General features: G+C 40.2%; 1 protein-coding gene across 8 annotated transcripts in view; it reads left to right on the forward strand.

Moving 5' to 3' along the window:
- The window catches only part of ARSF (arylsulfatase F), a 40518-nt gene extending 23397 nt beyond the window's left edge, over nt 1–17121 (forward strand). For all 8 annotated transcript variants that reach the window (XM_037734982.1, XM_037734985.1, XM_017518715.2 and 5 more), the window contains 4 exons: nt 3915–4049; nt 6299–6461; nt 14605–14729; nt 16644–17121. In XM_037734982.1, the coding sequence (XP_037590910.1) occupies nt 3915–4049; nt 6299–6461; nt 14605–14729; nt 16644–16999 (779 nt within the window). In that variant the 3' untranslated portion in view covers nt 17000–17121. The remainder of the gene's footprint in view (nt 1–3914; nt 4050–6298; nt 6462–14604; nt 14730–16643) is intronic.
- The last annotated feature ends 3924 nt before the right edge of the window (nt 17122–21045 follow it).

Raw genomic sequence — 21045 nt, forward strand, 5'->3', positions numbered from 1 at the left:
TTTTTTTTTTTTTTTGAGGCAAGACCTTCCTCTGTCACTCAGGCCGAAGTGCAATGACATGATCTCAGCTCACTGCAAACTCTGCTTTGTGGGGTCAAGCGATTCTTCTGCCTCAGCCTCTTGAGTACCTGGAACTATAGACACATGCTACTGCACCCGGCTAATTTTTGTGTTTTTTATAGAGGCAAGGTTTTTTCATGTTGCCAAGGCTGCTCTTGAACTCCTGGGCTCAGGTAAATGTGCCTGCCTTGGCCTCTCAAAGCGCTGGGATTACAGGTGTGAGTCACTGCACCCAGCCCACATATCTTTTTGATAGAAAGAGAAATCATATCTTTAGACTCTTTAGTGACATAGCCAACCTTTATTGCAGGTCTGTTGAGCACCAAGATCTTAGTTGGGGTTGGGGACTAACTGGTAAGTCAGAATCCAGTACCCTCATAAACTCATCTTGTAGAGAGAACAATGTAAATGTGATTTCCCAGGATTTACATGGTAAATATATTGATTAGCAAAATGGCTTCAATTTTCCAACATTAATGAAAAAAAAAATCGTGAGTGAAACTCACATATGTGCGGGACACAAATTTAAAGTACAATATTTTCCAGATATAGGTATTGTGAAATATATGTCACTAAATCGAAAGATACTTTGGAAAATTAAGCCTGGCAAAAGCAAAGCCAATTTGCATAGTCTTAAACACATAAAAATATAAAATATTTAAAAATATAAATAATATTCAAACCAAATGCATGCACACGAATAGATGTTCATGTAGGTATAAGTGTGTATGTCTGTCTGTAGTGTTTGTGTGCATATCTATAGAAACAGATAGATGACTGACAGAGATAGATGATGGATAGATAGATAAATAGATAATGGATTGATAGATAGCCCAATAGTATAATTAGTTACATACATAGAAATATATTAGCTAAATATATAAATATATTAGCTATATATAAAAATATATTACTTATATATATATATAAAGTCTACAGTGTTTCTCTGTTGGATATATGCACCAAAATTAAGACCTTTGCTTTGTGTTAAACGTATTGCATTTCAAGACACAATGGATCACCAGCTACTATTCATTATAGCTCCAATATCAATAACCAAATATTTCGAAATAATTTTTCAAGCAGTAAATGAGTATCTTGAAGCTGACTCATGAAAGAAAACTTGAATACATAGAAGGGAAGAGTGGATAGTATAAACGTATTTGTTATTTCAGAGTTAACACTGAAGGCTAAGCTAGCTCTGATCAGAGCATTAATTTCTATTCTCTGGGGAGTGGTCATTATAGAGGTAATGATGAAATACACACTGAATAAACTGATAGGAAATAAAGTTTCCAGAAACATGTGATCAGAAAGTCTTTGGTAGAAAACATCAAGAAACTCTTCTGCGATCATAAGAAATGCTATCAAAAAGAAAAGTACAAAAATTAAAACACAGAAATATGAGATTTGACTTTTAGATCAATGAAGCAGAAAATAATAGCCTTAGAGTAGGTCCGGGAAAGAGAAGGACATTACATTAGGCACAATAAGGTTTTTAAGTCAAGGTGGCAGGGGTGAAACGTGTTGGGGAAAGTTTGTGTTATGAGTTGACTTATGTCTCCCCAAAAAGATATGTTCAAGTCATAACCCAAGGTACGTGAGCATGGGATCTTATTTGGAAATAGGGTCTTTGCATATGGAATCAAGTTAAGATGAGGTCATTGGGGGTGGGTCCTAATCCAATATGGTGAATTAGGATGAGGCTGCTACAAGCCAAGGAAGGCTAAGGACTGATGCCAGCTGTCTGAAGCGAGGAAGAGGTAAGGAAAGAGCCTCCCCTAGGAACTTCAGAGAGAGAGTGACCCTGCCAGCACCTTGATTTTGAACATCTGGCCTCCAGAACTGTGAGAGAATAAATGTTCGCTGTTTTAAGCCACCTCATTTGCACTAATGTGTTTCAGCAGCCCAAGGGAATTTGCAAAGTTGGTTTAGGAAAAACCATTACTAATTCAGCTAGCATGCTTTTCCATACACATCAAGGACATTGAATGAAACAAAACAAAAACTAGAAGAAGCTATAAACAGTAAATTTACATCTAGTTGAGGTATAGTGTTAGATAGAAAAAGGTTATGTGATAAATAGCATGACTAAAGGCCCTTTGCAAACTGAGGAGAAATTAGCAACAACATGGCATTGTTTTAACTCCTTAACAAATAAAGAGTTCTTATATATCAATAATGGAAACACATAATTCCTCCCAAAAATATCAGCAAAAGCTAAACATCTTTTACAGATTAAAAGTACAAATGTCATAATTTACCATAATCACCGATCAAACATTAGACACTAATGAGGATTGAGAAAATGAACTACTTTAATGCCAAAGTTGTTCATGATGGCATTTTAAATTATGGCGAAGTAGGGAAATTAACCAAAATAGTGAACAACAGTACAATGGTTAAACACTTATCATTTGATTAAGTGGTATCTTCCAGTTTTCTCCACTGTAAAGTTACTTATTTTCTCATTACTTATTAATTTGAAATTATTAACTATTTTATGGGAGATACTTTGAGAGGAAGCCAATGTCTTGGTTCTTATCAAACTTTCAGTGCCAGGTTTAGCATCCATTGATCATTTTCTCTTGGCTCAATTTTCCATGTGATTTTTGCTAAAAGTATGGTGGTAATTTTTTTGAAGTATTTAAAAATATAAATTCTTTCTTAGTCTTGTCCTTACCTGTGTGTCTTGGCTCTAGAAAATTTCTAAGATATAGTACTTTAGGAATGTTAATGTAATGTTATCTGAGATAACCAACAGGGGAACACACAGAATTAGACACATTTGCGACTAATGAGTTTTTCCATAATTATGCATAATACAGACTGGGTTTGGGAACTGTAGGAATTTGGCTATTTTCTTATAAAAATGATTGGAAATGTGGTTTATTTTGAGTATGTTCCTCCTCTTTTAACTTGCCCATTGAATCTAATTCTCCCCATCCAGTTATCCTATTCTCTATTTAAAATAACAAATACGAAGGGAAGTGAAAATGGTTAAAGAATTACTTACCTAAATCATCTGCAAGGATATATCAAATCAATTGTGTGAACCCAACAGTGGGAGTATGTTATTCCTGCCTCTGTCTCCCCAAACTCTGTAACAATGTTTGCTTTCTGTGAGCAGAGACACATCAGTCAGAATGCCACCACGGTCCTCCTTTTCATATCCAGTGGGAAAAAAGGGATTTCTCTGTTTAATATTTTTATTCTGCATGAAGGAAATGATCAAGGAGAATTTGCACTTTTAATTGATATTAGTAGCAACTGATGTTCATTTGTATTGCCATAATTTTTTCTTAAAGCAGTTCATCTTTTATTTCTTACAGATTTTGGACTCTGATTTTTTTTGTTGTTTTATTTTGTTTGTTTGTTTGTTTTTGAGATGGAGTCTTGCTCTGCCACCCAGGCTGCAGTGCAGTGGTGCAATCTCTGCTCACTGCAACCTCCATCTCCTGGGTTTAAGCAATTATTTGCCTCAGCTTCCTGAGTAGCTGGGATTACAGGCATGTGCCATCACACCCAGCTAATTTTTGTGTTTTTAGTAGAGATGGGGTTTCACCATCTTGACCAGACTGGTCTTAAACTCCTGACCTCATGATTCACCCGCCTCAGCCTCCCAAGAGCTGCAATTACAGGTGTGAGTCATCGGCCCAGCCTCTCAGTTTTTTTCTCTTTCAATGGTTTGTCAATTTAAACTGTTAATACACATTCCTTTTCTTTTGTGGCTTTTGACATAGTAAGGGTCACACCATGCTTGTTTTCCTTTAGATAGCTCATGCCCATTTGACTTAGGGGTGAAATATTTCATAGTGTCATTATTTTTACTTGTCTCTTTTATATTATTTTAGGCAAGATTCTTGATGCTATAGATGAGTTTGGCCTAAGGAACGACACCCTCGTCTACTTTACATCAGACCACGGAGGGCATTTGGAGGCTAGGCGAGGGCATGCCCAACTTGGTGGATGGAACGGAATATACAAAGGTGAGGAGAGCAACTCATGCATGTGATCTGGTGGTGAATAAGCTTTTTGATGGTTGTTATAATTAAAGCCCACGACACAAAGGAATGAGGCATGAAAAACTGAATGAGTTTGTTTAATTTGACTCTTAGTAAAATGAAGTATTGAACCAAGGTCAAGAAAATTGGTCTTCTATTTGTTAACGTTTCTGCGGAAAGAAGCCATGTATGTAGAGGGAGCATCTAGAAATATGCCTTTCTGACAACCCTACAAAATTATGAGGAGTTAGCACAAGCAGATGCCTTTACGAGGATTTTAAAGGGATATCTACTTATTAATTCCATTTATGAGACTATTGAGAGATTAAATAAGGGAGCATGTGGTTCCCAGAGAACAGAGATCAGAAACCAGGGATCCTTCACTGTTAAGAAGACTTTGATGCTCTCTTCCAAGGATATAGTATAGCACAGAAAGTGGCCAAGCCCATCTTGGGTTTTACTATTAAATTCACATATACTGATTTTATGTCTGGGTGTAACATTTAGTCCACAAAATAGGTCCATAAGCTACTACATTGGCCAGCTCTATAACATGTAGCCTGATGTTATAAGAATATTATTTTCATCTATGAAATAAGGATTAAAAAAAGGAAAAGAAAAAAAAAATTATTTGGAAAATGTCAAGTATGTTTTATCATATGTCTTGGGAGAGATTTAATTTCTAGAGGAAAATATATTGTTATTCATGTAACTACAGATTCCACAGTCTTGGATTCAGTAGGAAATTATAATTTCCATATGAATGAGGTAAAGGCCCTGCCTCCATCTTGCAGAGGGTGTGAATGTGTGCTCTTAGAGCCTGTACCACTGAAATGTGCATTTAGGACCCAAAACAAATCCTTAGTGGAAATTGTTGTTATAGACATTCTATTTAAAAAAAAATAATTTAATAGCTTTGGGGATACATGTGGTTTTTTGTTACATGGGTAAGTTCTTTAGTGGTGATTTCTGAGATTTTAGTGCACCCATCACCCGAGTATGTACGCTGTACCCAATATGTAGTGTTGTTTTTTCTCAGCCCCCTCTCAATCATCCCCCAAAGTCCCCAGAGCCCATTATATCATTCTTATGGCTTTGCATTCTTGTAGCTTAGCTCCTACTTACAAGTGAGAACATAGGACATTTGGTTTTCCAATCCTGAGTTACTTCACTCAGAATAATGGCCTCCAGCTCCATCCAAGTTACTGCAATAGACATTATTTCATTTCTTTTTACAGTTGAGTAGAATTCCATGATGTACAAGCACCACATTTTCTTTATCCACCTGTTGGTTGATGGGTATTTAGTCTGGTTCCATATCTTTGGAACTGAGAATTGTGGTGCTGTAAACATGTGTGTGCATGTTAAGACATTCTATGTTTGCTTATGAGAGCTATTTTTAAAAATTTTTAATTTTTCAGCACACCATGACATAATGTAAACTCTACTCTGATTAATTTAATAAAATGAGTCCATTAACACAGGAAGGTGGTCTCTTCTAATTTCCCCCTGGAAATCCTGGTGTATGCCTGTCATCTTGGTATAATTAAGACAACTTTCTGCTTTTATTCTCAATAATACCTTGATGTGGACAACAAATTATCATATGCCCATAGTATTCCATTTATTTTCGGGGTGTTGGGATCAACAATGAGAAAAACAGGCAGGAATCCTTGTCTTCACAGAGTTTATATCCTACTGGAGGGAGGCACACCAGAAAATAAAATAAATAAATAATGTGATATATTAGAAAGTGGCAGTAAATATGAAAAAACATGAGAATAAAGAATTCTGGGTTGGGGCTGCTGTATGAGATTAAATATTCAGGCATGCCTCGTTGAGGTTACTGTGAGCTCCATAACCTCGGGGGCTGGATACAAGAAAAAATGTTAATTCAAAAAAATATAGGAAGTTACTTTGAGCAACGGTATGAGGGAGATTGTAAATGAAGTAGATGTATATTTGATAAAAGAATATTTTAAGTAGAGAAAATTGCCATGCGAATAGAGTGTAAATGTCCAAGATTACATATGTTTAGTTATTTAATCAAAAACCTATCAGCAGCACAGGAAAATATAATTCTGTGGATGTGCACTACTTACCCCACCAGTACTCTACAAACAGTAGACACTATACAAATGTGATCTCTTTTGATACTAGCTTACATTTTAAATACATTCCATGCAGTGACTAGTTTAGCCACAATAATTGGATGTAATTGCATTGTCTTGTAGGTGGAAAAGGCATGGGGGGCTGGGAAGGTGGAATCCGCGTCCCAGGAATTGTTCGATGGCCTGGAAAGATACCAGCTGGACAGTTAATTAAGGAAGCTACAAGTTTGATGGATATTTTACCAACTCTCGCATCAGTGTCAGGAGGAAGTCCCCCTCAGGACAGGTGATGTCATATAAACTGTTAACAACAACTTTTCACTCTTCTTCCTTCTCAGAAGATTCAGAACAAGGAGACTGACTCTATCCTGGCAGACTCACTTTTTCCCTAAAGCGTACACAGTTTTACCTTCACATATGACTGTGTCTATTCAGCATCCTTCATAAGCCAGAGACCAGACTTTTCTTTTTTTCTATTGAGATAAAATATACATATATAATTTACCATCTTTACCATTTTTCAGGATACAGTTCAGTGGTAATAAACATATTTATGTTCTTTTTTCCCTTCATCGTCCTCTCATCTCTCCCCTTCCTGACCTCTGGTCATCACTAATCTGCTTTCTATCTTCCTAAGATTTAGTATTTTTTTTTAGCTCCCACATTGAGTGAGAAGATGTGATGTTTGCTTTCTTCTGGCCTTGGCTTATTTCACTTAACATAACGGCCATCAGTTCCATTCATATTGCTGCAAATGACAGGAATTCTTTCTTTTTTAGGAGTGAATAGTATTCCCTTGTGTATATATAACACTTTCAAAAAAATGAATTTGTCTGCCAGTGGGCACTTAGGTTGATTCCATAGCTTGGCTATTGTGAAGAGTGCCGTGATAAACATGGAAATGCAGATATCCCTTTGATCTGTTGATTTCTTTTCTTTTGGGTAGGTACCAAGTAGTTGGATTTCTGGATCACATGGTAGCTCCATTTTTGGTTTTCTGAGGAACATCCATATTGTCAGAGACCAGTCTTAGATACGAATCTAATGTGGCCCATCTTAGATACTTTAACATTTTCAGCTGGGAGAAAGATGGAGACAGGAAGCTTTGGAGATGAAGGCATGGTAGGTAAAACTCACTCATCTCCGTAAGAAAGGGGAAAATAATCCTAGTCTCTGGTGTGAAAGATCTGGAAGACTGTGAAGAAGGTAAGATGTTTGAGAGTGCTTTGAACTCTATCATGAATACTTTGAATTTCATCAAGAGAAGATTCTTCATACTACATTGCACCATTCCCCGGCAGCAGCAAACCTAGACAGGTTTGCTGCCGATTTATTGATAGTTCATTGGGTACAGCTCTGCAAGGGAGGCCAGGCAGGTCAGACACAACTACGTCTCTCCTCCAAGCCCACAGAGTTCTTGTAATAGTTATTTCTTCATGTAACAAAGCTAATCTATTTCTGAAGAAAAATAGGATAAATTTCAATGTTGGCCGGGCGCGGTGGCTCACGCCTGTAATCCCAGCACTGTGGGAGGCCGAGGTGGGCGGATCATGAGGTCAAAAGATCGAGACCATCCTGGTCAACATGGTGAAACCCTGTCTCTACTAAAAATACAAAAAATTAGCTGGGCATGGTGGCGCGTGCCTGTAATCCCAGAGACTCAGGAGGCTGAGGCAGGAGAATTGCCTGAACCCGGGAGGCGGAGGTTGCGGTGAGCCGAGATCACGCCATTGCACTCCAGCCTGGGTAACAAGAGCGAAACTCCGTCTCAAAAAAAAAAAAATTTCAATGTTAATTAAAAACAAAAAAGATCCCCCATATATATATATATGTGTGTGTGTGTGTGTATATAAAATAAGATGTATAGTACAGCTATCCTTTCCTGCCTGCTACCATGATTCCACTAGCCATAGGCTAATATATATGTGTGTGTGTATATATATACATATGTGTATAATGTATATATATGTGTGTATATGTATATATGTGTGTGTGTGTGTATATATATATATATATATATGAGCAAGTTCTTGCTCTGTTGCCCAGACTGGAGTGCAGTGGTACAGTCATATCTCACTACAACCTCTATCTCTTAGGCTCAAGAGATCCTACCACCTCAGCCTTCTGAGCAGCTGGGACCATGGGCATGCACCACCACACCTGATCGGTTTTTTCATTTTTGTAGGAATGGGGTCTTGATATGTCTCCCAGGCTGGTCTCTAGCCCCTGGCCTCCAGCAATCCTCCTGCCTCAACCTCCCAAAGTGCTGGGTTTACAGGCATGAACCACCACAATTGGCACCCCCCCTTTTCTTACTTGCTTTAGCCAGTAAGGGAATTTATTGAGAATTTATGTAAAATAATAACAGAATAAAGATTCCTTCTACTTTGAAAAAAGAGTATTCATCAGTTTGAACTAAATAATACATTTCCATATACTTATATAATAGTTTAGCGCTGATGCCAATTTTTTAAGTTACTAAGCCAATCATAATCATAAAAATAATTTTCCAAGATGTGAGTGAAATGCGCTGAGTTTGGGATATTGGTATAGACTATATTTGGACTTACAAAGTGCTGAGGAGAATCTCAATCTCATGGAATATTGGTCTGTGGATGCCGATTAGGATTTGCCTTCATAGGGATTATTTGATTTTTAGGCCAGGCACAGTGGCTCACACCTATAATGCCAGCACTTTGGGAGGCTGAGGCAGGTGGATTCCTTGAGCTCAGGAGCTTGAGAACAGCCTGAGCAACATGGTGAAACCCCTTTTCTACAAAAAAAATACAAAAACTATCCAGGCATAGTGGTGCATACCTGTAGTACCAGCTACTCAAGAGGCTGAAGTGGGAGGATTGCTTAAGTCTGGGAAGGTCAAGGCTTCAGTGAGCTATGCTCCTGCCACTGCACTCCACCATGGGCAACAGAATGAGACCCTGTCTCCCAAAAAAAGGAAAGAATTTGATTTTGATTTTGTCAGAATAAGCTCTAAAAATATTACATCTTCATTCCCATTCCCTCTGCATTTGACTTCACACTTCGATGGGAAACAAAGGTGAATCACTGCAATGATTCTAGAAGATTCTAGAAGATGTGAATGCTTTGCTGAAACTGCAAGTCACTCCATTTTGCTGGAAGTCTCTAGAAGTTTTTATTATATCAAGAAAAAAGCAGATCTGTCAGATGTGTCAAAGCTCATAAGAAAAAGAAGGTTGCCCCTATCCAGCAAAGGAAGCTTAGACGGTTTTAGCCAGTGAAGGCAATTACTTTGGATTCGTAGAGAAAACCAGTGTATTTTATTACAGATAAAAAACCTGTGTGTTTTTGCTGCTACTTAATTATTCATATAAAGACCAAAAAAAATATTGACCAGGGTGAAAGACAGTTTTAAAATATAAGACAAAGAAACTAAGACTATATTTTATATTTTTCAAAAATTTTTGTGATAAATTTTTATATTTTCTCCCTTCCGTCTCCAAAAGCAAAAGCTAGATACAGATGGTACTAATACAGAAAGAAAAATATTTTAGAAGTCATGGTTACTTACTGAAAAACAAACTATGGAGAACTAATTAAGGCACCCCCCCCAAATTTGCCTTTCTAATATTTAAAAAAAAAATGTTTGATGCTAGTAGATATTTGCATCAATGCACTAAGGCTGGAATTTATTTTATAATTTTAGGGACTCAACATTAGATAAAGATCCTTTTATTTTCTGCCTGAAAAGAAGTTAGGCATTGATGATGCGAACACAGGAAAGAAATGTTTTATTTTTTATTTTTATTTATTTTATTTTTGAGACGGAGTCTCAGTCTGTTGCCCAGGCTGGAGTGCAGTGGCACAATCTCAGCTCCCTGCAACCTCTGCCTCCCTGGTTCAAGTCATTCTCATACCTCAGCCTCTCAAGTAGCTGGGACTACAGGCACCCACCACCACGCCTGGATAATTTTTGCATTTCTTGTAGAGATGGGTTTTCACCATGTTGACCAGGCTTGTCTTGAACTCCTGACCTCAAGTGATCCTCCCTCCTTGGCTTCTCAAAGTATTGAGATTTACAGGCATGAGACATCATGCCTAGCCTCCCCAAAAATATTTTAAAAATCACTGTGAGGTTATTGCAAAAAGAACCTATCAAAAAAAAAAAAAAAACCTATGGAGAAGCCCCAGCTTCCCTGTTCTACCATTTAGAAATAGTTGTTTGAAGAAGTCTGTCGCTCCACATGGCCCAACAGCCTGTTAGGGAGAAGGGAGATGTCCAGGCACAATCTTGTTACATTGCGTGAAGGTGGAGGGCAACTGCTGCCGAGCTCCAGCCATTGTGCTGACCTTAAAAAGAAGAATGAGTCGATCAGGATTCACTCACCACTCCAGTGCATTCTGCTCCATGAGATTACACGCTCATTTGGTTCCCTAACCAAATGAGGGTTATGAGTTTGTTGTCCTCCGTAAGATGTATAGTACAGCGGTCCTTTCCTGCCTGCAACCATGACTCCACTAGCCACAGGCTAAGTTCTCAGAGGATGTGCCATCTTTGTAGTTAAATAGGAAGTGGAAGAAAATCATGAAAATGACTAAGGCATTGTGGTGGGAGACCTAACCTCAGCTTCACACACAGGTTGGTGTGCCGGGTACTACTCATCAGGTTGATTTTTTGGTTATTTCTACACTCGGTTCTCCCAAGCCTCTTTATTTGAATTTATGACGTTGCTGGCATGTGCGCTGACCCGTTAAATATGTCCTTGCTAATAGAGAATAGCTCTACTATGTAGAAAAGAACAAACAGCAAATTTACAGTATCAGATTCACTGTCTATGACACCAGCAGAGTGAGGGCCTGTGGACACCTGTCTCCTGTCTCCTTCAGTCTCTGACACAACGAAATCAACAAGAAGAACTCAAAAGCGGCTCTCACCTGTACAGAAATGAAGGATGCTAATACTATAAAAGCCAATGGAGTAGAAGAAAATAGTCATACCTCTGTATCCAAAGTTTCTGCATCTGCAAATTCAATCAACTGCGATCAAAAATATTTCATAGGGTTTTCTAGAATAAAGAACCAAAAATATCCTAAAATTTTTTGAAGAAGAAAATAGTTTGAAGACTCACTACATAATTCCAAAATGTACTATAAAGCTAGAGTAATCAAGATGGTGTCATGTTGACATAAGGGTTTCAACAGGTCAATGGGATAGGGGAGTCCAGAAATTGATCAATATGTATATACTGCTTTTCGCCAAATGCCCAGAATAATTCCGTAGAGATAGAACTGTCTTTCAATACATGACGCTAGAACAACTGGGCATCTAATGCAAGAAAAATAAATCTCAACCTATACCTGACACCACATTAGAAAATTAACTCGATTTGGACCATAAGCCTAAATGTAATCCTGAAGCTATACAACTTCTAGGTGAAAAAATAGGAGAAAATCCTATGAACTATTTTTGATCTGCAGTTGACTGAATTCACAGATGCAGAACCTTTGAACCTGGAGCAGTGGCTCACGCCTGTAATCCCAGCACTTTGGGAGGCCAAGGTGGACGGATCACTTGAGCTCAGGAGTTCCAGACCAGCCTGGCCAACATGGCGAAACCCCATCTCTACTGAAAATACAACAATTAGCTGGACATGGTGGCAGGCATATGTAATTCCAGCTACTTGGGAGGCCAAAGCATGAGAATGGCTTGAACTCAGGAGGCAGAGATTGCAGTGAGTCAAGATCACGCCACTTGCACTGCAGCCTGGGCGACAGAGTGAGACTCTCCCTCAAAAAAAAAAAAAAGAACCTCTGGATACAGAGGGATGATTATTTTCTTCCTTGGCTTGTCTTTTTCTTTTCTTTTAAACGTTTTCTTTTTTAATTTTACTTTAAGTTCTGGGATACATGTACTGAACTTGCAGGTTTGTTACATAGGTATACATGTGTGGTTTGCTGCACCTATCAACCCATCATCTAGATATTAAGACTCACATATGTTAGGTATTTGTCCTAATGCTTTAAATTTTTTTTATTAGTATTTAATATTTTGATTTCTTTTCCTTTCTTCCTATTCCCCACTAATGGACTGAAGGCACATGTTTCTTGACATTGACATTTGGAAAGCAGAAGTCTTACATTTCGATAGTAGCTAATTTATCCTTTTTTCTTTTATAACTTCTGATTTTTGTGGTAAAACTTAAAAAATATTTTCTTATCAAAAGATCATAGTGATTTTCTCCAGTGTCTTCATTTAGAAGTTTTCTAGTTTTGGGTTTACATTTAGGTTTATGGTCCACATTGAGTTAATTTTTTCATGTGGTTTCAGGTATAGGTTGGGATTTATTTTCCTTGCATTTGGATATCCAATTTTTCTACTGTCATTTATTGAAAGACTGAATTATTTTGAGCATTTGTCACAAAACAATATACGTATTGGTCAATTCCTGGACTCTCCTATTGCACTGATTCATTGAAACCCTTATATGAATACTACACTGTCTCAATTACTCAATTACTCAATTACTTTATAGTAAATTTGGGAATTATGAAGTGAGTCTTCAAACTATTTTCTTCTTAAAAAAATTTTAAACCATTTTAGGATCTTTATTTTCCCATGTGTATTTTAGAATAAGTTTCTTCATTTCAACATAGACCTTTCTGGAATTGTGACTGAGATTGCATTAAATCTATAGATCAATTTGCAGAAAATATATGTCTTAAAAAAATTTGAATCTTCCATTCAGTAAATATATTGTTCATTTCTTCATTTATTCCTCTTATTAGGTGCTTTGTGGCTTTTCTCATACAAAATTTTCACATAAAAATGCTCTCCCTGGCCGGGCGTGGTGGTTCACACCTGTAATCCCAGCACTTTGGGAGGCCAAAGCGGGTGGATTGCCTGAGCTCAGGAGTTCGAGACTAGCCTGGGCAACACAGTGAAACCCTGTCTCTACTAACATACAAAAAATTAGCTGGGCGTGGTGGCATGCGCCTGTAGTTCCAGCTGCTCTGGAGGATGAGGCAGGAGAATTGCAAGAACCTAGGAGGCAGAGGTTGCAGTGAGCCGAGATCGTGCCACTGCTCTCCAGCCTGGCTGACAGAGTGAGGCTCCATCTCAAAAAAAAAAAAAAAAAAGAAAAAAGAAAAAAAAATGCTATCTCTAAATACTTCATGCTTTCTCATGTTATGGTACATGATACTTTTTAAATAATGTCATTCCCAGCCATTAGCTGCAAATATATAGGCATTTTTAAAAGTTGGTGTTGTATTGTGTGATCTTGCTAATCTTATTATTTCCGGTAGGTTTTTGGTGGTAATTAATATAGGAAATCATTGTATCTGATAGTAAATATAATTTTATTTCTTTAAAAATCATTTTTAGGCCAGGCGCAGTGGCTCACGCCTGTATTCACAGCACTTTGGGAAGTCGAGGTAGACAGATCACCTGAGGTCAGGAGTTCGAGACTGGCCTGATCAACGTGGTCTCTGCTAAAAATACAAAATTAGCCAGGCATGATGGCACACGCCTGTAATCGCAGCTACACAGGAGGCTGAGGCAGGAGAGTCGCTTGAACCTGGGAGCAAGAGGTTGCGGTGAGCCAAGACTGTGCCACTGCACTCCAGCTTGGGTGACAAGAGCAAAACTTCGTCTCCAAAAAAAAATAATAATACTTATCTGGGATGTATTATTATGTGTTTCTTTACAAAGCAGGTTTTATTATTATTACTTTCTAATATAAGGCACAAGATATATTTTCTAATGCGAAATTTTAAAATTCATTTTAGTTTAGATTCAGGGGCCCATGTGCAGGTTTGTTACGTGGTTGTTTGTGTGATGCTGAGGTTTCTATGAAACTCGTTAGTTATTCAGATAGTGAACATAGTACCCAGCAGGTAGTTTTTCAACCCCTCCTTCTCCCTCCCTCCCCCTTCGTGGGGCCCCCAGAGTCTAATGCTCCCATCTTTCTCTTCATGTGTACCCAATATTTAGCTCCCACTTGTAAGTGAGAACATCGTGTTTGGTTTTCTGTTTCTCCGTCTGTTTACTCCATTTCTCATATAAAATTAGACGTATATGACTTTTTAGCGATTTCTTTTTCAAAGGGTAGCAATACAATTGCAAATGAAGTTCAGATTTATGAAACTGCCACCAACTGCTGAGCTGTGGAGAGCCTCTGTGTCACAACCAAGGAGATGTGATCTTTTCGCCTTTGAAGCATGCATTGTCACACTCCTGGGTCTCAACATTTCACGATCAAAGCTTAGCTTTCTTGTCTTGCACACTTGAGTGTCATCTCCCAGAGAACACGCATGAGTTCTCCTGAAGACTCAGCACGCTGTCCTCTGGACCTGAGGCATGGCACCGTCTGCACCCAGTACCCTTCAGGCGGCCTGGGAGCCAGCGTCCCTTCTCCTACTTCTCCTTACCTGCACTGTCTGTGTCTCTGCAGGGTCATTGACGGCAGAGACCTCATGCCCTTGCTGCAGGGCAACATCAGGCACTCGGAACATGAGTTTCTGTTCCACTACTGCAGCTCCTACCTGCATGCCGTGCGGTGGATCCCCAAGGACGACAGTGAGTGCTCAGCCCGTGCCTTCCTGTTCCTGCCAGGAGCAGGGTCACGCAGGTGTATCCCGATCATGCTATTCCTCTACTCCCTAGACCAGTCATTTCATTCCAGGGCTATCACTGAACACATGTTTTTGGAAAAGTTTCTCAGAATTGATCTTTTGCAGAAAGGCAGGCGGGGGTAATGGAGATACTAATTGGTTTCATCTAATTATCTCAGCAGATGCACATACATGAAAACTTCACGTTGTGCATGGAAAATCTATACACTTTTTACTTCTCAATGGCACCTTAATAAAGAAAAGATATGTATAAAATAATTCCATGGACATAAAATTTACCCAAAAAGTCAGGGAGACACTTTTAAGAAACAGACATTTTTAGCCGGTTATGGTGGCTCATGCCTATAATCCCAGCACTTTGGGAGGCCGAGGCAGGCAGATCACTTGAGGCCAGGAGTTCGAGACCAGCCTGGCCAACATGGTGAAACCCCGTCTCTACTAAAAATACAAAAATTAGCTGGATGTGCTGATGCACTCCTGTAGTCCCAGCTACTCGGGAGGCGGAGGCAGGAGAATTGCTTGAACACGGGAGGCAGAGGTTGCAGTGAGCTGAAATCACACTATTACTCTCCAGTCTGGCTGACAGAGCGAGACTCTGTCTCAAACAAAAACAAAACCAAAATATATATACATACATTTTTAGAGACAGGACTGATATCTGCTGGAAAGTGTGTGGATCATTTTCCCAGGGGACTCTAACGTTCTCATTTTGTTGTAAGGATTGCATAATATTTAACATTGACCTGTGGGCAGAAGGAAACACAAGAAACAGACTTGAGAAGACAGAAGAAGACAAGAGCAGTCAGTACTTTGGGTGCATGTCTCTGATGTGCTTTGCTTTCTTTTTTTTTTTGGAGATAAAAAAAAGCACTTACTGAATATCTTCTAAAGGCAGGTTATTTTGTAGGCATAAGTGGTCATGGTTAAACTTTCATGTATAAAAATCAATTCTAGGCAGACTAAAGATAATATTTAAGATTAAAAGTGCTAGAAGAACATGAGTCTATGACCCAGAACTTATAAGTGTTTTTTTGTAATTTTTAATTTTTAAAAATTGACACATACATAATAATATGCACATATTGCACATGAAAATGAGGGTATGTAGTGATGTTTTGAGATACGCAATGCATAGCGATCAGATTCGAATAATTGGCACATCCATCATCTCAAACATGCATCATCTCTTTGTGTTGGGAACATTGACTAGCCGCCTTCTAGCTGCTTGTACCTATGTAACTTATTATTGTTAGCTATAGTCATTCTACAGTGTTAGAACAGGGGTCCCTAACTTTTTTTGGCACCAGAGACCAGTTTTGTGGAAGACAATTTTTCTGCAGGCTGGGATGGGGGATGGCATCAGAATGATTCAAGTGCATGACTATTATTGTTTCGTTGTATTATATAATGAAATGATTCTGCAACTCATCATCATGTAGAATCCATGGGAGCCCTCAGCTTGCCTTCCTGCAGCTAAGCGGTCCCATCTGGGGTGATAGGAGACAGTGACAGATCATCAGGCATTAGATTCTCATAAGGAGTGTGCAGACTAGATCTCTCCCACGCACGTGCAGTTTACAACGGAGTTCGTGCTCTTATGAGAATCTAATGCCGCGCCTGATCTGACAGAAGGCAGAGCTCAGCCAGTGATGCAAGCCATGGCTGTCAATACAGATGAAGCTTCACTCTCTCACCCCACCATTCACCTCTTGCTGCGTGACCCGGTTCTTAACAGGCCACGAACAGGTACCAGTCCGTGGCCTGGGGATTGGGGACCCCTGCTGTAAAGCACTAGAACTTCTTCCTTTGATTTGGCTGAAATGTGCATCATTTAACAAATCTTTCTTTTCTCCTCCAGGTGGCGCAGTTTGGAAGGCTCACTACGTGACCCCGATATTCCAACCACCATCTTCTGGTGGCTGCTATGTCACCTCATTATGCCAATGTTTCGGAGAACAGGTTACCTATCACAACCCCCCTCTGCTCTTCGATCTCTCCAGGGACCCCTCGGAGTCCACACCCCTGACACCTGACACAGAGCCCCTCTACGATGTTGTGATTAAAAAGGTGGCCACCGCCCTGAAGGAACACCAGGAAACCATCGTGCCCGTGACCTACCAACTCGCAAAACTGAATCAGGCCAGGAAGTGGCTGACTCCTTGCTGTGGGGTGTTCCCATTTTGTCTGTGTGACAAGGAAGGGGAACTCTCTTAGCTCCAATGCTAAGGAGAAGACATAATTACAATCAGGTTACCAAAGGTCAGTAACTTTGGTGCCTTCAAGTTTGCAGGGAGTGCATTTAAGAGCCAATAAATTCATCTACCACTCCAGATTATGAAAGGCACACTGCTTATTCCACTTGCTGCTAACTTTTTTTCCTGTGGATAAATGTTGATCGAAATTTGTTTTATTTCCTGAAAGTTTGTAATTTATTAATTCTCTTGTAAAAATCCACAGGATGGCTGCTGATCACCTCACTGCAGAATTGCTACTTCTTCTGTTCTTCACCTAATCCCCACCTTGCCCGTCACCAGTACCACCAATGTCCTGACTTTCTTTACTCTGTTCTTTCCTTGAGGTCTTTTTCTTCTCATATGGGCTGTGTCTTGCAAGTCCATGTTTGGGCTCATTGTTCCTTGCATAATCCAAAATTTTTAATCATGCCAAAACCAGTTGTCTTGCCACCACTAAAATGAGTTCTGAACATGAATACAAAGAGGACATCCTGGCTGGGTGCGGGGGCTCATTCCTGTAATCCCAGCACTTTGGGAGGCTGAGGTGGGTTTATCACTTGAGGCCAGGAGTTCGAGACCAGCCTGGCCAACATCATGAAACCCCATCTCTGCTAAAAATACAAAAATTAGCCAGGTGTGGTGACACATGGCCATAATCCCAGCTACTTGGGAGGCTGAGACAGAATCACTTGAATTTGGGAGGTAGATGTTGTAGTGAGCCGAGATCGTGCCACTGCACTCCAGCCTTGGTGACAGAGCAAGACTCCATTTCTCAAACAAACAAATAAAACACGAAAAACAAAACAAAACAAACCAACCAGGACATCCTCTGTGGTCTTGTCCATTTGGGCGAGTTTTTCCTGAATTTCTGTCTTAGGTCCTGTTGCCTTCCTGTGGTGATGAACATCGATGACCATTTGTTGCCTCTGAAGAAGTCAGTAGCTCATGATCTTCCTGTGTAGATAGTTACTGTGTCTTTCATGTTGGCAGCTGAGTGCACTGACGCAATCCTAGCTCACTGCATCCTTGAACTCCTGGACTCCATAGCAGTCCTCCTAGTTCAGCCTCCTGAATAGATGGCACTGCAGACACATACCACCACACCCAGCTGTTTTTATTCTTTTGTGGAGAATGGGTCTTGCTATGTTGCCCAGGCTGATCTCAAACTCCTGTCCCCAAGTGATTCTCCTGTCTCAGCCTCCCAAAGTGCTGGAATTACAGGCATCAGCCACTGCACCAAGCTTAATTTCCATTTTCTAAACATGTCTTTCTGTGCCAGAAAACAAGCACCTACAGACACTTGTGCCATCTACTCCATTGCTTTGCTCTAAATATAAGGCCCTGTGTGATGAGGAGGCAGCTAACCCACCAAAAGGGTTTGTGTTTGTCAACAATAGATAGAAACGGAGTCAAGAGTGGTGCAGCCATTCAGCAAAACGTGTGTGAACCCAGAAAATCTGAGACAGGTCTCGGCTAATTTAGAAAGTTTATTTTGCCAAAGTTGAGGGCATGCCCATGACACAGCCTCAGGAGGTCCTAAAGAGAAGTGCCCAAGGTGGCCAGGGCCCGGTGGGTTTTATACATTTGGGGAGACATAAGAAATCAATCAATATATGTAAGAAGTACATTGGTTTCGTCTGGAAAGGCGGGACACCTTGAAGCAAAGGCAGGAAGCCTCAGGTCACAGGTGGGTGACTCACAAGGGTTGCATTCCTTGAGTTTCTGATTAGCCTCTCCAAAAGAGGCAATCAGACATGCATCTGTCTCAGTGAGCAGAGGGATGACTTTGAATAGAATGGGAGGCAGGTTTACCCTAAGCAGTTTCCAGATTGAGTTTTCCTTAGTGGTTTTGGGGGGCCCAAAATATGTTCCTTTCACACATGCTAGCACTGAGTAACAGAGCAAGTGGTCCCCTGGCAGTCTGGAAATGTCAGCAACAGCTAAGACATCACGTCTTATGAGCAGTCAAGTTCTAGAAAGCAAAGTAGGCATCAACTGCTTTGACCTGCACCCCTGCCCCCCGCCTCGAGAATGTGCCAGAGCGTTGATGAAGTCTCTTATTTCCTTCTTAGCTCAGCCTCATGATTTAGGTATAAACACTTGTGTGAGATCGCCCAGAGAGACTAGAACTTCAAAAACCAAGGTGCTTCCCGGGGGACCCTGGGCAGAATCTGTCCTTGGCAATCCTTGAAATTTCTTGGCTTGTGGACACATCACTCCAATCTCTGCTTTTGTCATTACATGAATGTCTACCCTCTGTGTCTTTAATTCGCTCTTTCCTTATATAGAGAGATTCTAGTCATACAGATTTTAGAAGCCACCTATTAAATAAATAAAGTCTCATGCACAGATACCAGGATTTAGGACCGTAATGTAACCCATTGCAGCCCTATACACCAAGTAGAGTATCTGGAACTCAGAAATGTTCTGTAACTTGCTCAGGAGAACACAGCTTAGGTGTTACTGGGCTGGGACTGGGGCCATAGCCATACCAACCCCAAATCTCCATGCACACCAACCCTATGGTGTTGAAGTAGGAGGGGAAATTGCCTCCGGAGGTGGGGATTGGACACCAGACCAGACTGAGGACAGGAGCTGCTTTCAGTCAGACATGCCCACCAGTACGCCATGTCAATTTACCATTGCCATGGCAAAACTCAGAAGTTACCACCCCTTTCCAATGACCCAATAACTCAGTGATAACTATCGCTTCCCTAGAAATTTCTGCATGATCTGCCCCTTAGCCTTCATGCAATTAAAAATGGGTATACACTTTGGGAGGCTAAGGCGGGCGGATCATTTGAGGTCAGGAGTTTGAGACCAGCCTGACCAACATAGTGAAACCCTGTCTCTATTAAAAATACAAAAATATTAGACGGGTGTGGTGGTGGGCACCTGTAGTCTCAGCTACTCAGGAGGCTAAGGCAGGAGAATTGCTTGAACCCGGGAGGCGGAGGTTGCAGTGAGCTGAGATGGTACCATTGCACCCCAGCCTGGGTGACAGAGTGAGGCACTGCCTCAAACAAGAAAAAAAAATACAAATAAAAATAAATGGATATAAATATGACTCCAAAGCTGCCCTGAGCTGCTACTCTCCATCTACAGAGTACCCTGTTCTGTGGGAGCAGTCACAGAGCTATAACACTGTCGCTTCAATAAAGCCATTTTCTTCTACCTCTGCTTTGCCCTTGAATTCTTTCCTGGGTCAAGCCAAGAACCCTTGTGGGCTAAGCCCCACTTTGAGACGCCTCTGCCCTCCATCAGCGTCTTTCAAAGGTGCAACCCCAGGAGTAACATAATCACGTGTGTTCGTCAATTTGTAATTGCAAAAATGTGGAACCAGCCCAAATGCCCATCATTCAATGAGAGGGTAAAGAGACTGTGGTATATGTATGTAAAATGGAATACTGCTCAGCCATGAAAAGGAATGAATTAATAGCATTCACAGCAACGTGAATGGGTTTAGAGACTAAGTGAAGTCACTCAGGAATGGAAAGCCAAACGTCGTATGTTCTCACTCATAAGTGGGAGGTAACCTATGAGGATACAAAGGCAGAAGAATGACACAATGGATTCTGGGGACTCTGGGGGAAAGGGTGGGAAGGGGGTGAGGGATAAAAGGCCACAAACTGAGTGCAGTCGACACTGCTCAGGTGATGGAGGCACCAGAATCTCACAAATCACCACGGAAGAACTTTCTCACGTAACCAAACACCACCTGTTCCTTCAAAGCCTATGGAACTAAAAAAAAATCAAAAATGATGCATGTTTGACTTATTTCAATGGACCTATACTGTTGCATTGTCTTTACTAAGGAGCAATCTGAAAGTGCTAAGTGAAATAGAAATAGCTGTCTTAATATTAGCTGTTAAACAAGGGTATCTTTTTCCTAAGTGATTAGGGGCAACCAGATTAGACTTAAACTTGTCCACAAAAGAGTTCCTTACAAAGGCTGAGCAATTCCTCTGCCACTCCTTGTTTTAAGATCTCTAAAACATCCTTATTTTCTCATGACTCTTAGGAGGA

Source organism: Cebus imitator, unplaced genomic scaffold (genome assembly GCF_001604975.1).
Source record: "Cebus imitator isolate Cc_AM_T3 unplaced genomic scaffold, Cebus_imitator-1.0 Scaffold699, whole genome shotgun sequence".
Lineage (NCBI taxonomy): Eukaryota > Metazoa > Chordata > Mammalia > Primates > Cebidae > Cebus > Cebus imitator.